Raw genomic sequence first — 17,897 nt, forward strand, 5'->3', positions numbered from 1 at the left:
TGTAATTGGATCTGAGAAATTAAAAGCCAATATTTTTGTTTATTGTTTTTTGGCTGGGATCTGTCCTTACGCCTTCTTCCCAAAGTCATTTGACACTCAGGCAGGACCCAGCAGTCCCTTGCCTTTCTCTCACCACAAAATTTGCTTTCTATCAGATTCCTTAATAAAACTGCATTGCAGGTCCTGCCATAATGTTACTCAAAATAGCTGTTATAAGGCTTACATATTTTTCACTATCTAATTCTATTTTTATTTTATTTTATTTTTTTAATATTAACCTTTCAAATCCAAGCTTCTCGTTCTATATTTTAATTTCCTTTTATTACCTGTGCAGGTATTCTTCATCTGTTACCGGTCTTAATGAAAACTGCCCTTTCTGTTTGGCTAAAATGGTCAACATTTGTTTGCCAGCATTTAATTTCTGTTAAATATATATACATATTTTAACTTTATTTATTTATTTATTTATTTATTTTGGCTTGCACCAGGTGAAAGGTGGCAGCTCTAAATTTTGACTTTGATTTCAGTCTGGGAACTGAAGGTCTGCCTGCATTCCTCATGGAATTGTTCTTAAGCCAAAAAATTGAAATCAGTGAACCACAATCTAGGGCTGCTAGCAGGCAAATGTGTTGTTTATTGATATTACAAAATTCATACCATGTTTCATAAGTTCATTTTAAGTCACAGAGATCAAAAGCTAATAAACTTGGCTTTGCTTTCAGCAAGATATTTGTTTTTATCAAGCTATTTGTTCAGGTACTGTACTGCTTACCTGTTAACTACTCAAAATAGTGTTGGATATGGAAGTACATAAAAACCTGATCACCAGAAAACCGTTTCCTTGGGAAACGGCTTTCTTGGAAGTGTGGGCTGGGTTCTGTTGACTTCTGTGATGATACTACGATGTATTTCAGGGATTTTAGCTGTGTGAGCCCTTTAGCTAGAATTACTAATTGTAATTGTACTAATTGTAATTCTAGAATGACCAATTTAACTCTCTTTGGAAGGTAGTTAGGTAGAACATCTGTATGGGGGGGAGAAGCCCTGTCAATTCCATTTAATCACAGAAGAAAAATGAAACATTTTTGAAAATCATGTTCCTTTAGTAATGTCGTGTGGCTCTGCTGTGTAGAACTAGGATATTGCAAAGGTCTGCTAAGGTGATGCAACATGTGGGGATGACTTTTATTTCATTGTCTGGACACTGGCACTAGATGTATGGCAAGGCTACAGAAGCTAATCACTCTTGCATTCAACATGTAAGTAGCTAGACGCCTCTTGCTGTTGAAGCACAGGTAAATCTGAAATGGGAGCAGGCTGATTTAAAGGATGGCTTGCATTCTTTTCTTTGTTAATCTCTGCTGAATGTAAGGCCAGTTTTGACTGCTTCTCTCCAGCTTAGCACTACGGCTGGTGGTTTGGCTTTAGAATGCTTCCAAATGAGACAAGAGCAATAAACTGCTAAATCTGATTTAGTGGCCTCTGAGATTAGTCATAGCAGCTGGAACATTGTCTTTCAAGGCTACAAAGCAGCTGAGTCTTGCAATATCAAGTTTCAAATGCTGCCGCTGAGGAAGTCTCTGATTCATCAGTGCTTCAGCTTTGGCTTCCAAATGGATCAGCTGGCAACTAAGCACATTTATAATGTTTTGCAGGATTATTTGAAATTCATGAGCAAAAAAGAATCCCACTTTCCCTGTTGCTTTAGTTCCTAACAGTGCATATTTGTTCTGACACTCATTATAAGATCAGCTTGCATTTGCAGTGTTGAGAAGGACAGTCTGAAGAAGTTTTCAAGGAAAATGAGATAATGTAATGATTGCTTTCCTGTAAATCACTACTTTCAATAATCAATAGACCTTAGATTAGATGTGACTCTAGCTGGGACTTGACCCTGGCTTTTTCTCATTCAAGAATACCGCTTTTCTCTTGTGGTGTGCCTGTTCTGAAAGTTTTCTGTCTCATTTCATTCCTCTCACACTACACACTTAATCTTTGATCTAAGACTTTTCCATGATCTCTCTTGAAATAAATACTATTACTAAAACTTTTAGATTTTTGAATCAGTAACTTTCTATTTGTCAAGGGGAGGCCAGAGCTCCTCATTAGCTCTTCTACCTGCCCATCTGTAGCAGAGCAATTTATTCCTCCTGATGTTACCAATAGGTTGAGACACAGAATGAAGGCCAAAGTAGTTATGCTGTTAAATTCAGCCTTCTCCTGTTTTGCTGTTGTTAGAAGCTATGTTCAGGTGTCTGAGATGTGTTTGGCCTCAGTGCCCTCTGTGATCTCTAAAGAAGTCTCTTAACAGTGGAATCACCACCTCTCTTTGTACTCATGCTCCTGCGTGGATAACACTGAATCTATCTGGGGGTCTTGGTAAATCAACAAACAGAACAAACGTACCATTAAACAGGAAACACTTAAAAATCCAAAGGCCTCTCCTACCATTTTAAGGATGAGAGATTGAAACAGAAAAAAGAAAAAAAAAAAGAAAAAAAAAAAAAAAAGATGACTCGAGAACTTAAAAGTACTCACTGTGAGATTTCTGTTTCTCTGGAAAATGTTGGTATTTGGGGGAAAAGCCATCTATCTTGACACAAGCTCACTCCTTACCTGTTGGAGCGTTGTAGATCTTCCTGCCGTTGAGTAACTGTGGCCTGTGGTATGTCCTCACAGGTTGCAGTTCCGCCAGATAGAAGCTGTTTTGTCCTTAACCCTTTTCTACTTGTTGCTGCCATGTGCCTGAGGTCTGTGTCCTTTGCCCTGAAGCCTGAGCAGCTTCTATCAATGACTCTAGTCTGTTCCAGTCAAAATGAAGAGGACTATCTTCAATAATTTAAATAGTGAGCAATACTTGGAATCCTTTTAGCATGAAGGAAGTTAAGGAATTATCAACCCACTGAGTAAGACTTACCTTGCTGCAAGACTTACCTTAATGAAGTTCAACTGGACTTTTCACTGAGCTTTTATAGTGGCTCATAAAATGTTTTAGTGGTACAATATCTCCAGATGAAAACTAGTTATTAATTGCAAGAAAACATTTCCTTCAAGGTGCAAGGCTTTGTAGCAAGCTTTATGAATTTGTCCTTCAGGAAGCAAGTAATACTTAGCATCGAATGTGTTTTATGAGCCACTTATACATCTCCAGCTGTATTTAAGGATTGTTCCCTGTATGGAATAGCTGAGGTTTTGACACAAGTCTTACTACAAATAGCTAGAGTCGGCTGGGAACTTCCTGGTGTACCTCTTTTAATGTCAAGTAATGATCAGTTTAGCATTCATCTGGAAAGCGGCGGCTATGCTTCGTGCCAAATTCAGACCTGTGTGTGACTTTCTCTGAAACAGCGACTCCAGGAAAGACATAAAAAGAACTGCAAGGAGTTTCTGGTTCTGTGCCCCCCATCCATCACTTTGCGTTAGATACTAGTGGAAAGGAGGCAACTGATTTAAATGCAGTAAGGCTCTGCGAGGAAGTGCTGAGAGAATTAACCGAGGCAGGTGATCGAGGGGTTGAGACTGCAGCTGTTGGCTTCAGGAGCGTATAGGGAGAAACTGTGACTGGAGCCTCCTGGCTGGAGGAAAGGAGGTGTCTGCCAAAAAGAGATGTATGAACCAAGTCACTGTCAGGCAGGGAGGACAGAGACCAGCCTACTCTGGGGTGAAAGTGGCTGGAAATAGGGACAGGCTAGTGGGGAACAGACAGGGAAACAAGGCATTGGTAGAAGAGAGGTATGGGACTTTAGATCAAATGGGACAGAGAAAAAAGAATGTTTGATTTTTGATGGGGAAATGGACAAAATACAGTCCTATGCTGCCTATGACTGCAGTCCTGTGTGAACCCCCAGTCACCATATTGCCTTGCCTTTGCATTTGCCCTTGCCCCTCACAGGTGCCAGCTTATTTCTGCTGGTTTCTTGAGCAGCTGGCAGTCCTCTGCACAGTGACACGAGTCACCCAGTGAGGACGCTTCCCAGAGGATGGCTGGGCAGACTGTGCTGTGGAGTGTGGCCTGGGAGCAGAGATCCTTGTGTGCATGCTGATAAGGGCTGCTGATGCTGCACATCCCCTGGCAGCACTGAGCCAGGCACGTGGTTTGGTGCAGGAAGCTGTACATGCACCGGGGCCTCTAGCAGAGCTTATCCGTGTACATACCTATAGCTCTCTGCCCTCAGAGCAGCTTTGGGTAACTGGCTTGCACACTGCCAGGGAGCAACAAGAACAGTAAATAATTGCCCAGTCAAAATGTGAGTGTGCTTTTTCATCCCCAAGCCCATACCTTTCAAGTGCTTGCCATGTTTCAAAGCCTGTGAAATGGATGCCAGTGTTTTAAATAAATTTGCATATGATCCAGCAGCTCCTCCTCTGCTGAAACATGCCAGTGCAAGCACAGGCTGGCACAGAAAAGGAAAGTACTTTCAGACAGACAGAAAGAAGATGGTTATTAGAGTTAAGTTCTACACTGCAGCCAAATGCGGTGTGGCTCTTTGGTACATCAGCATCACGAAACATTCATTAGCGGTGGGCTGTCTTCCTGGTGTGCTTCCTTCCTCCCCCAGCACAGAATTACTTATTCCTTCCTTCTCCTCCTACCCATTTAACTGTTAATGCAAAATGTAGAGATTAAGAGGGAATGGTGCATATTGCTGTTGTCATTGCTAAGCAAGAGGGCTAACCTCTGGACTGTGGGATGCCCGTATCACAGACCCTGTCCGTTTTCATTTCAAAGCTGCACTTCAGAAGAGTTTGTTTCTGATCTTGGTCAAAATAAAGCAATTCTTGGTTTTGTGGAACAGGAAAAACATGTTAGTGACAGGATTGTTTCATTATGCATGAGGGCCAGGCTACTTGCACAGGAGTTCAAGTTTTAGGGAGGTTGTTGAAGAAAGTCAGGCCCCTGTGTATTTCAAGCTGTTTTTGCCAAGTGCTTTGTTTGCTACTACAGCAAGACTTTCCATATCAGAATGTTGCTGAGGCAAGTAAGTCTGCTACACCTATTGAATCTGCTCTTCTCTAACGTGTGGAGAACAGCTTTGTATACCATGCCGGTATGTTTGGATGCAAAGATCTCCCAGCACACCTGCAAGCTGCAGTCTCACGGTGAACGGCAGCTGGAATTCAGCCTGTAGCAGCAATAAGCAAACAATTTCTAGATCCACCTGTGATCACAAAGTAAGTTTTCAAAACATTTGTTAGCCATTTGAATTTATGTAGTAAGACACACACAAGGGAATTCCTGTGCAAGGTGGTCAAAGTGGGAATTAGATGCTGCTTGCAGTTAAGCAATGTCTAAACACTGGATCAAGAAAGAACCACATGAGATAGAGACAACAGAAAAAAGAGGAGAAACCTTATGGCTTCTACGATGCATGTGTCTGCTGCTACTACAGCGAGAAGACTGTGTTAAAGCACCAAAGGCAGTTACTGCTCTTGTGCTTAATGAGAGTGATTAACCTCGTGTTCTCCCAGGTAGCTGCAGAGTTAGGGGGAAATGGTGTCAGCCACTCGGGGCTGAGCCACGCAGCTCTCGATCTACAGGCTACTCCACTTTATCCTGTGTAGTAGTGGGAAAGAGCCATCCAGCTCCAGTGGCTGACTGGAGAAAGCAGTAACTTAAACTTCCTTATCTTGCTTGCTTTCTGACTGGACACACCTGTGTTTATAGAAGGCTTGCTGGAAAGCTGGTGAGCCTGCGCAGTAGTTTTGTTTGTTTTTCTTTTCTTTAAGGAGAGTTCCGTCTGACTTGCTTGACTTGCTAGGAAAGAACTCATGAATTCCACAGACTTTATAGTCATAAAATCTGTTTATAGCCTTCAGTAACTAAGCAGCAAAGGACAAAGTACTGAACCTTTCTGCTCATTAATACATTTAACATGTTATTGGGCTGTATTTTTTTTGTTTTTTTTTGTTTGTTTTTCTAGGTAAATAATAAAAAGCCATAAATTCCTTTAACACTTCTAAATCTTTATTTCTGCTTCCTTCATCTATGTTTAGGACAATTGATTTTAAAATTATTTTAGAATAGCTTAAAACTATTAGAAATTCACTGGAAGTACCAATGCAGAAAGTAGATCTCTGTGAGACAACATCTGAGCTTTGACCCAATCACCAGTTTTGATCCCAACATAAAAGGGTATGAAGTTATCTTCAGAACTCTTTTTTTTTTTTCCCCGTTACAGATGGGAGCCCCTCATCCTCTTGGTGTGATAATTCAGTGAAGCCTTAATGACAAATACAAATTGGTGTTTTCCTGGGGCTGCTCCAACATCTCCATCCTCACCTGTATGCTCTCTTTTGCTCTGCATTTCCTGTCATCCTTTCTCCCCAGACTGACTATATTTCTAAACAAAAGGGTAACCCATATGTCACACATAAGGTGTGCACCTCTGCTAGGACAGGACTGATTTGGTTTTCCTTGTGCAGGACAGTGGGAAGCATTACTTAGTCTAAAGTACTGATGACTGTACAAATTTCATTCTCAGAATTTCTCTTCTTGACATCTTTAATTATAGGGCAAGATGTCCACAGAGCCTTGGAGAACCCCATGGTGGATACAAGTATGCTGGAAGAATTCATCAGTAGTGACTTAGAGTTTGGAACTTTGTAAGTATTAGAGCAGCAAATTAAATTTCGTTTTCAGTAGCACATTCATAAAATCTGAATGCAAGTCAGACCTGAAATCTCTTAATTTCAATAGGATTGTGGTGTGCTTATTTACTTACTTGAAACTGTAAGTGCTCAAAATATAAACTGCAGGTATTAACAGAAATCTGGTGGTCTTGTAATTCAACAGAATGGATGACAATGATGTCTGGGATAATTCACAACTGTTATACTAATGATGGCCTTAAATGCAAAGCTGTTATTTTTTAATATAACCAAGTACTGCTTTAGTGTTAACATTCAGAATAAATGATGTAAATGAGATTAATGTATTATAAATTGAGAGACTAATGTAAACCTCTATGACTGAGGGGAACAGGTCTACTCTTTTCATCCTAATGTTTCCCTCAGAACAAAGAAGCTGTCCATTAATCTTTTCTGAGACTTGTTTTCAGAGTTACAAAGGCTACATATTGCAAAGGGTCATGGTTAAGGGTGGAAAGTTATGCAATGCAGGTCTATCAAGGCTTCAAACCTGAATCTTTCATCTAGACAACTGTCATATGATTGTTGTTAAATGTAAAATATGATTAATGGGCTGACACTTGCCAAGAGCAAAGCAAAAGTGGATGTTTTTACAGTAATTAAATGGCTCACAGGACCTTTCACTCTGCACGTACTTGGCATTGCACATATTTACTTACAGTGGGCTAAATAGGCTTCTACCTGCTCTAAATCATGAATAATGACTTGATTTTCTTGCTGGCCACACTCATAACAGAAGAATGAAGAGGCTGCTGCATATAAATACTCATAACCTTTGTTCTTAGCATGACTAAACATGTATCAGATTAAACAGATTATCAAACTCCTTTATGACAACTTTAAAGTGCAACTGTTGTCTTCATACACAAAAACATATAGCAGTAATAGATATGTACATACCTGGTATCATGTAGTTTAGGTACCTTACGTGGATATTACAGCTGCAGTGTTAAGTATGAGCATACACAATACCATAATCTGTTTAAAAGTGCTTCTAAGCAGTGTTTGAGCCTACAATTTATAGGAATGCCTGAAAGATTAAAGAGCCAATTTCTGAACCTCCATCATCCCTAATGCAGTTGAGGAACCCTTATATGTCCTTTGAGTGGCCGAGAGTTGGCACAGGATTTTCTCTCCTTTAAACTGCTGTGAAAACATAATCAGAAAGAGCTGAAAAACTTGAAATAAGATAGATGTGACAGCCCTGTGCCCTCAACTGACCGAAGCCAGGAGCATAGCCTCACTGTATAGCAGTCTTCCCATTTTCAATGCAGAAGCAACAAAGCGGTTTTGCTATGTGGCATGGGAATACCTGCTTGTTGCTGTGAACTACTCATGAAGGACTTGGCTTAGCTTACATTATACTCTAGTTCCACATCTCTCTCTAAGGCAGTATTCCTTTACATCGTCTGATAGGAGGAATTCTAAACGCGTAAAAGCAAAACAGATTATATACTACAACAAATATTATAAATATATACTATAACATAATCAAGCGTATGGGCCAAAGAATAAATAATCAAGAAACTTTTTTCGAACCCCAAACATGTGAATGCGCTGAGCTGTTGGACATGAGTTGCGCCATAAACTGAGAGCAAAGCTCCAAGTGTCAGCTGCAGACAAGGAAGCGTTCGCTTTCCTTGTGAAAATCAGGAGGATGGTGCAGAGTAAAATAGAATAGACACACATGTTCTTGTACAGAGCAGCATTATTGAAGTTTTTCAGAAAGGAAATAGTTCTTGTTTTCATAGATTTATCTCTTTGAGTAACAACAACAAAAAAAAAGGAAAAAAAAACAACACTTTAAAAATCAGAGATAGGCAAAAGCATACTTATGCTGTTGTGCTTTCATAATGACCTCCTCCAGCAGGGCTGTTAAAAGAGAAATCTTTCCTGCTTGTCTGTGGGGTTTGGCAAGGAGGTGGCTGTGGATCACATGGAATTTCTGGGTTCCCAGCCAGGATTCTTCTGTCATGCCTCCAGCGCCCTGGCTCTGCTACTGATTTTCGGAGCGTAACTGCCTTTCCACTTCATTTTGTCTGTGCACCTGCCCCCTGCCATGCTCCCACCGGGGCTCTGAAGCTGCTGTGCCACGCAGAGACCTTGCCTCACACCAGGGTGCTGAGTGTGTTACGCTGTGCAACAGTGCTGGCTGTCAGCACACAACCCCGAGCTGCTGCAGAGGCGGCCCAGCTTCCCGCTTCGTGTAACGTGAACTGGGAGATGAGCTTCTTGCTTGTGTAGCTGTACGCAGAGGAAAGCAGCCGGGCTCTGCCTTTGGCACAGCACAGTGTTACTCGGCAGGCGTTTTCACGGCGGGTGACGTGGAAGCTGCTGGGTGGCGGTGCTGCATGTGGTGCTGCACGGGTCTGCGTTTTGTGAGCGCTCTGTTGCAGGCAGAAGAGCCTCATTTCTTAAATTCGTTACCGATTAGCACAAACTTTTGATCACTGACTTGGCTACTGAGATAAAGAGAACATAAATGATTAAATATATTTCCTCCACACAGACTTTCTGAGGCTCAGTTTCAGCCGAGCGCTTCTCCCTCCTTCCTCCTCTTCAGTCACCTCCTTGCCTCCATCCCTCCTACTGCCTCCTGTGAGGTTATGGGAGGCCTGTGGTGGGGTGGTGGGGTGTAATGGCTCCTCCTTGCCTCTCTTCACCCCTTTCTGGTTTTCCTGTCTCTGCCATGGGTCACTCATGACCCTGCTATCCCCTTGGCACATCCCTGCTCCAGTGGGTCACAGCCTTGCCCCACAGAGCTCTCACTGCCTCAGCTGCAGGGCTGCTTGCCTGCCTGTGCCGCTGTGGGACCTGGGCACTGCTGACCGCCTGAGGTGGCGGCTCCGGCGGGCGAGGGGCAGCTCATGGCCAGCTGGAACTGGCTGAAACCAGCTGGAACTGGCTGAAACCAGCTGGGTCTGGCTGAAGTCAGACAGAACTGGCTGAAGCTTGCCAGGACCAGTCCCCGGCAGCTCGTGGCTGCCTCCCCTCAGTGCAGCCTGCAGCCCCTGGTGCCCAAACCCTGCCTGTTTTTGCCAGTGCACCTTTAAAATTTATTCTTTATTTTATTTTTATTTTTATTTTGTGTGTTTGTGTTGTCTTCCAGGCAATAAACAACTATTTCACATTGTTGTTTTTATGCCTGAATAGCTCATATTCAGTGAGAAGATATATATATATACATATATATATATATAAAGCTTTACTTTCAGAGGGCTGCTGGGATGTCCCTTTTCTTTCATGATTTAGATATAAAAGATATTAATTACTGTGTCGTCCCTGTTGTGTACCCCCTCATTGTTTTTTAAATGGAACTAGAAAATTTGTGTAAGGTTGAGAAGAGGGAAAGTAGATTGTCACCCATGAAAACCCTCTGTTAAGCTTCTGGATCTTTTTGGCTGAGCTTGTAAAAATCTCTTGCTTCAAATCAGGCAAATGCCTTTCCCACCCTTGGTGCAGCCCCTGCTTCCCTCCTCTCCTGTGCGTGTGAGGTGCTGTGGTATGACCTGCTAAAATCTGTTAGCAGCTGAGAGGCTGTGGCCAAACTGTTCCCTTAAGAATTGTCTACAGTTAGCAGCTGAAGATGCTACAGCTCTTTAAAATGCAGCGTAGAGAGAATGGAGCTGTTGTGAGCTCCGTGTATTCCAAGTTGTATTCCAGGTTCCAGCAGCTCATGGGAAGGAAGCAGGACTTGAGTCCCCCGCCCCAGAGGGAGGGGTGTTTGGGCAAGAGCTGGCAGCTGTGGGGCACCCCTGCAAGGGGGAGAGGTGGAGGGGCAGAGGGGATGTCTGACAAAGCGCAATTGACATTGCTCCTGTGAGAAGGGGCAGCAGCCATGGAGATGAATGCTCCCCAAAGGCCATTTTAAGTAGCTTCGTGGACCCACCCCCAACTACTTTTAGCATTCTCTTGTGGTCATCCTTAATGTTTTCTCCCAGTAAAAATTAACACTTATTTTTCATCCCCAGGCAAAGCCAGTTGCCAGACTCCCCACCGGACTCTGGGTCAGAAGCATGCTCTCCACCACAGCTCAAGAGTATGTGACGTGAATTCTGCCTCTCCTAAGCTAGCAGGAAGGTCTCCACCTCCTATTCTTTCTACTTCCTTTCTTGTCTGTGTACTTCTTGCAGCCATCTGGAATGATGCTTCGTGGCCAAGTGGGCAGCAGCCTCCACTCCCATGTCCATCGGCTGTGGCACCCAGCAAGTTACCCTGCAGGTTCCTGGAGACTTTTCCTGACCCTAACACCAGTGGACATCCCTGCAGCATTCCCCAAAGCTCCTGTCTGAAGAAAGATAATACCATGACTCCATGGAACAATTCTACATCCTCCAGCTGTTTGGGTTTCAATTATTCATACTTCCAACCAAATGTACCTCAGATTTCCAGGTAAAATAAAACTTTTATGCAAGGGATGAGACAGATACAGAAAAAAGTGGAGCTGATAGAAGACAGTTAAAGACTGGTGTAAAATCCCTGTGGGTGCAGGATTTTCCACGGGATGGCAGTGTTTAGACATGTTTGATACACTTACTTATGGTTGAGGGTTCTTTAAACATCTTGATTAAAACTAGGATTAAAATGTGTGGGAATGGACTTAAATTCTAAGAAATGTACAAGGCTAAAGAGGGATCAACAGGTAGTTAGTAACCTGATTATAAAAATATTTAGGTGTTTTGCAATACTTTCCACAGGAATTTGCCCATAATGGTTTTGAAAGTGTTCTGACATGAGAGAAAAAAAATGTCATATCAATGTAAGCAAGTGAAATGGTATTCATATACCATCTGCCATATTTATCCACCAACATGTTGCAGATGCTTAATTAAAATACATTGGGTAGCACAGGCATCCAACCATACCAAGTAAGAATGAATTGACCAATGCATACCAGAGGGGGACCTCCCTGGTTGTTGGGAGATAATCCGAATTCATCAGTGTTAGTCCTGGGCTTCCAAATCCTCTGTCTCCTGCTCTGCTGGGAGCTCAATTAGATGTTACGTTGGTGATGTGGGTAAAGGAAGCTAGTTTTCTTGGTGAGGCAGTTTATGTTTTAATTGCTTGTTTTGTAGTAAAAGATTCTAGTTAGTCCTAATCATGTTCTGTTTTGAGGGAATACTTTGGTTACTAGAACTTAAGTTACAAAATAATTTTTAACCTAATGTGGAATTTTTGAACAAATCCAGAAAAAAAGAATAACAGTATGGTGGGCAGGATTTCTTCAGTATCTGCTAGGACTGTCTGTGATCTGTTTATTTATTTATTTATTTATTTACACTTCCAGAAGGAGTGACCATCTGCCGTTTTGTAATATCAAAACTTTGGAATAAGAATTTCCTGCAAAGGAAAAGGAGCAGATTTTGAAATTTCAGTTTCTAGGAAAGGGAGAAAACTGTTTCCCACCAGTTTTCCCTAGAGATGTCATAATTAATGCATTAGTTTAATAGTTATTGGTCTTTTGTTTTCTGTATAAGAAAAGTGAGTTCACATTCAGGGAAATAAAATTATTTAAGAAAAAGGTGTGATTTTAATGCAGATATCAGGAAACAATAAAATCCTATCTCATATACACTCTGTAAAGTTTTGAAGAGAGTAAATTCTCCATTCATATGAAATTAAAAATATGCTAGTTTATGTTTTGGAAGGAAAAAATGCATAATTCAGATCAAAAAAGCTAAATACAATCTCTTCTTCCTGGTAAATCAAAATTTGGGTGATAGTACAGTTAGAATGAAATACCTGGGTATTCTCTTGTAATGACACTAATATCTGTATTCCAACTGAAATTAGTAATGTAACATATTTTTAAAAAAGTATTTCTACAGCATCAGGGAAAAAAAGGAAGTTATCACAATTACTGGGAGATAACACTGATCCTTCAGTCTGGTCTAACAGCTGCAGTCAAGGTAAGCAGATGTGTGAAGGTGGAATTTAATGTTTCACACCATAGACAAGTAAATGTTTTAAGAGCACATGTCCTAGTGACTCTGAAAATGTAGTGGCATTAACCATCTGTACTCCACTACCAGGTTTGGAACAATTTACATTTTTTTAAATAAGGACCTATGTATATTTGGGAAAGAGAGATGAAGTATTAGAAGTCTTTGCTTACTGACTACCCCCCAAACAAAATACTCTCCACTTCTCCATGCGAGAGCCTGCAGATGGTACCATAATCTGCTGACTTGCTTGGCACTAAATTGACTGGGCAAAGAAACTTGGGTCAGCTTAGCAAGGGATTAATGTAGTGGGTGAGAGAACAGATTGCATTTTTCCCTTTATGATATGATTTATCAGCTGTGTATTTTTTCTACAAAGTCTAGAAAATTGTGCAAGTTGGTAAAAACTGTGTTCTCCACCCCTTCTCCAAATTAACTTAATCAATGTTTTATCAAGATGAATATGCTAAGCTTATACCTACTGATATAAAAAATCTTATCAGCCATGTACAGAAGTGCATCAGCTTCTGTGAAATGTGAGGCTGTCTGTGAATCAACAGTTTGTAATAAACAATTTATCTGAGGAATTTTCAGCCTTGCCTATCAGTGGAAAATCTGAAAGTTTCATGTTATTTCTTCAGTGTAAGTTATTTTTAAGCATTGAATCATCATTTATTTATTTATTTATTTATTTTATGAGTGGCAAGTGGATTTACTAGGTTAGTTTTCCTTTGGTACCTGTTATTTGGTTGTGACTAGTTCTCTGAGTCTATCACTCCTGTAAAAAGAAGATAAGTAGTTCCAGAGCAGACACTTCTCTAGCTAAAATGGTTATTGCTGTTTTTAATACTTAAAGACACAACTTTGAAATATGTTTTCTTTGGGAGTCTCTGACGATAAAATCTTGCCAACCCATTTCTAATTGGAAGAAGAACACAGTAACAGATAAAAATGTCATGGTGGGGATCTTTTAGGAATGAGGTGTGAATCTCTTTATTATTATTATTATTTTTAATAGTATTTTCGCCCTTGATTGTATTTCAGAAACAGGGATATACAAATGAAGCTTGGGCCTGAAATTATTGCTGTAGCTGTAGGCCCTGTCAATGTGCTGCCACAGGCCATGGAAAGATCTTAGTTTATATGCTCACTGACATACTTTCTCCCATCCTTACCACACTCCATTTGTCTGTCTCTCTGACCACATTCTCCTCTGTCATCATGAAATGTATAATATCTCAATGAATTATGGCTGACCCTGTTTATCTCAGAATGCTATTATAGATAGTCAGTAAGCTTAACCGGTTAACCAGATGCGGTGGTGAATGTGCTTGCTATTGGAAAACTGCCTTCATCTTTCAGACTAAGTACCTGCTGCAATGAGCTGGAGTACATTCAGTTTAAACCTGTACTAGAAAGAATGGCAAACATCTGTAATTCTTTTGCTTCTTTCACTGCACTTATTTGTCTTTGTCTCACTTTGCTTCTTGCACAGCTTCTTGCAATGTTGCAGATAACTTGTGGTTTAGAATAAAATGTCTAGCTTTCCATTGCAGGCTTTATTTATTTATTTATTTATTTATTTGTTATTATTATTTCCCAAGGGAATCTATGTATCCTTTGGGAGATAATAGGAAGTGCTACTTGTGCAATATTTTGCCAATTAGGAAAGGTAAAAATTGTATTTTGTGTGACAAGGGAATATAACATGATCTTTTGGAATAGCTGCAAGGGAAAATAAGATTTAAATATATTTTCAATATATTTGTGCATTAGTGCTTTATATGTATGCAAATATATCAAAGTTTTAATGCAGGATTTTTTGCTAGTTACAATCAGTGAATTGTATCTATCTCTCTACAGCAACTCTTAAGGACTGTGCAGTTGAGGTTCAAGAATATGACAGTGATGGACAGAATGCAACTTTGGAAAAATGCTATCAAGCTCTAACATGGCAACTGTACCAAACTTCTCAGTGGAACAGCTTATTTAACTCTAATTATGAAAAACTGTAAGCACTGAAGATAACACTTGGAAAAAGTTTCTTTTTTTTTCCTTTTTTTTTTTTTTTTTTTTTTCCCTGGTCCTGTGGTTTTACAGCAATAAATGCTACATTTGGCATTCCTTGTTCTGTTTGATTGTAAAACTGGAGAAGGAGGTATAACAGTGGTTATGGATCTGCAGATATATCAGATAAGCAGAACTTTAAACACTGCTTGAAATTCATGCTAGCTTTTCTGATTTCCTTTCAGGGATTTAGGAGCAAAAGAAAAAAATGTTTAATGTAAATACCTGTAGTTTTTGTTCATTTTCTCAAGCACATTAGTGGAAGTACTTACTGAGCCTATTGCATATAATGGCCTAAAACATTAAAGAAATGGAAATAGAAGATACCTGTGTTGCTTCTGGACTCACATGACCAAAGTGTTATAACTATAGTCATGTATGTATAATGTGCAACTGTTCAGTCAAAGACAGAGTTTTTCTGTATAAATCAGAACTATAAACCTTTTTTTTTTTTTTTTTTTTTTTTTTTTCCCCTCATGATCTGGGAAAGGCCAGTCCAAGTTCACTTTACATCCCAAGTTTTCTCCATTCTAGTATTTAGTGCATGATCCCTTTTAACAAAAGCCCTTCTACAGAGTCTGGTCTATGCCCCAGGATTGGTGCAAACACTTTGTTACTGTCTCCACAGGACTTTGTAAATAGTAAAATTTAAGTTTCCTCTAGCTCAAGCTGCTAAAAGCACTCATGGCAGATTGGAGTTTGTCCAGCAATGACACTGATACACTGACACTCCCTGTTATTGCACTGTGTGATAGGGGTTTTGTGATATACATCACAACCCTTTTCCTGAGGGACTGACATGATGGGAGACCAGACAGCTCAGTGTTTGCACCTTTCTACTCCTTGGGAGCTGGATGGGCCAAGAAACCTCACAGTGCCTCAGATATGTTTGGGATATGAAGTGTGCCTCTAAATGGAGGTGGCCTCCAGCTCCTCTTGCACTTTCATTTCATTTGAGCTGTGAGTTAATTGTGGGAGACTCCTTTCCCCACATATTCCCATATACTTAAAATTGAAGTTCCAGACTCACATTTCTTGGTGGCTTGTATCAACAGAGATAAGACAATGTGTTGCTGAGTATTGAAACATCCAAATACATGTGTTGCTACCATTACTCTGCAAAGATACTATTTGCAGAGGAAGTCAGTATTACAATTTAAGTGAGGTCAATGGCAGAGCTGTTGTTCCCTGTAGTTTATGGCACAGTGCACAGATTTGTTCTGAGTAGGAATAGGAATTAACAGCCATATCACTTCATAGTTTTGAAGTAGTTTTAAAGTAGTTTTCTCTCTATTCCCTGCAGCAGATAATTTGTGATTGAAAGGGAGTTCTTACTCATCATTTACAAAAAGACAACAGTCTGTACATTTCTTGCAATTTGTAACTACATTTTGATTCTTCCAACCAGTGATGTCACTTTGTCTGCTGTGAATGATAGAATACAGGAATAGAATAGAACATAGACAGAATACTTTTTCTCCTTGGGTGACAGATCAGTCCTTTGAAATAAATGGAATAGAGTTTTGTTAGTTGGGGTAGGATGAAAAATATTATTAAAGAGTTTTAGAATGGTATGGCCATATTTATCTACAACTTTGTTTTTAGCTTGATTTAACTCTAGCAGATTCTGCAGAAGATCTTGGTGTGGGAATTGAGGAAAAAAATACAGAACCTTGCTGTTTCGTTAGCACATTGCTGTCTGCAGCAGTAGTTCAACTCTGTTGTTTATAGCAATGTTGTAATGAATTCTTGAAGGTGCTAAAATGTTTGGTGCACAGGGTTTCTTTATACCAGATTTGTAAGTGAGGATTATGTAAGCTTCCCCACCTCTGGTTTCCAAACATTTAATGTGTCAGATGAGAATTACCACACATTTTACATGCATTTTCATTTTTACACCTCTAAGAGGCTAAGGACAAATGTTGAACCAGTGACTGTAAAGGTGTATTTCCACTCTCATTTTGTCAGTAAAAATCATAGTGATTTTCAGTCCACATAAAAAGTAGGAACTTGACTTATAAATATATCTGTACTTATGATTGCTATTCTTTCTTCTTGTCTTCGTAGACCTGCTGTAGAATATCACATTGTCACAGACAAAGGATTTAATTTTTCAGCAGTGGATGATGCCTTTGTGTGCCAGAAGAAGAATCATTTCCAAATCACAGTCCATATTAGAATCACTGGACATCCAAAATATGTCAAAACTCAGCTAGGAATGAAACCAATAGAAAAGTTTTACTTGAAAGTTTTTGGAATAAGGGCAAGTGTTTATCTTCTTTGTGTGTATTACTTTTAATGTTAGTATGTGATTATCCACATAATAAGGCAAATAATTGAAATGAACACTTTTCATAATTGTTTTTATCCAAGAACTAAAAGACAACTCTTAAAATTACTCATGACTTTTGTGTAGTACTCTGGGGGAGTGATGTTTTATGGCTGCTTGTGCTTGGTACATGCTGAAAGGTATAAGGCTTGTCTGACACGTGGTTTAGATGACTTCCCTCTTACTGGCTGAAGTTTTCTTCCCTCTGTGGGCAGTGCAGTGAAGCCAGCTGGTGTGTAGGTGGTCAGTCTATCCATTGACCAAAAAGATGCATTGAAAAAAATTCACAAAACAGAAAAAGAATCAAATCTGTTTTTCCTGAACAGTTAATGTGTAGAAAACACACAAACCCCAGTTTCTTCTTGTCAGGTTTTCAATTTTCATTTAAAGAACCAAATTCTTCCTGGCCAATATGGGTCCACAATCTTGCATATAGAGAAGTACTTTGAGATTTTCTTATTTCTTGAAAGATTTTACCAATTTTTACTTGCTACCTTTACTTGCTACTTCAGTTATTTAAAAAATCCCTGTAGTTGTTTTGCTTAATACTCTCTGAAACACAAATGCAGAAGCAATTAGTGAGTATTACTATCATATGTTCCTCTCTGCGCCAAAGTGCTGTTTGGTACCATTCCAGAAAGGTACCAAAGTTTACATTAGAATAACTTACTGGACTGCCTTATATAGGCTTGGTTCTCATGTTAAAAAATGACATTTATGATTTGAAATAGAACCATCCAGTAACAGTCAAGACTCAGAAATTACATTTTCTTTTGCAAATTAATGTATCACTTTTTCAATTTTCTGTTTTCTTTCAAATTATTTGCAAGAATGATTTGGGACTTCAGACTAGCTAGAACAGAGCATTGATCAAGTGTCAGTTGAGTAGGTGTATATTCCCATGTTACTTT

The 17,897-nt window shown here is 39.8% G+C and overlaps 1 protein-coding gene across 1 annotated transcript in view; it reads left to right on the forward strand.

Annotated features, from left to right (window-relative positions):
- The first annotated feature begins 5,807 nt into the window (after positions 1-5,807).
- The window catches only part of MYRFL (myelin regulatory factor like), a 38,598-nt gene continuing 26,508 nt past the window's right edge, over positions 5,808-17,897 (forward strand). Inside the window, exons 1-7 of the mRNA XM_035336857.1 lie at positions 5,808-6,133; positions 6,513-6,603; positions 10,620-10,687; positions 10,782-11,040; positions 12,466-12,557; positions 14,454-14,601; positions 16,725-16,920. Coding sequence (XP_035192748.1) covers positions 6,545-6,603; positions 10,620-10,687; positions 10,782-11,040; positions 12,466-12,557; positions 14,454-14,601; positions 16,725-16,920 — 822 coding nt within the window. The 5' untranslated portion in view covers positions 5,808-6,133; positions 6,513-6,544. The remainder of the gene's footprint in view (positions 6,134-6,512; positions 6,604-10,619; positions 10,688-10,781; positions 11,041-12,465; positions 12,558-14,453; positions 14,602-16,724; positions 16,921-17,897) is intronic.

Source organism: Oxyura jamaicensis, chromosome 1, assembly GCF_011077185.1.
Source record: "Oxyura jamaicensis isolate SHBP4307 breed ruddy duck chromosome 1, BPBGC_Ojam_1.0, whole genome shotgun sequence".
In the NCBI taxonomy this organism is placed as follows: Eukaryota; Metazoa; Chordata; class Aves; order Anseriformes; family Anatidae; genus Oxyura; species Oxyura jamaicensis.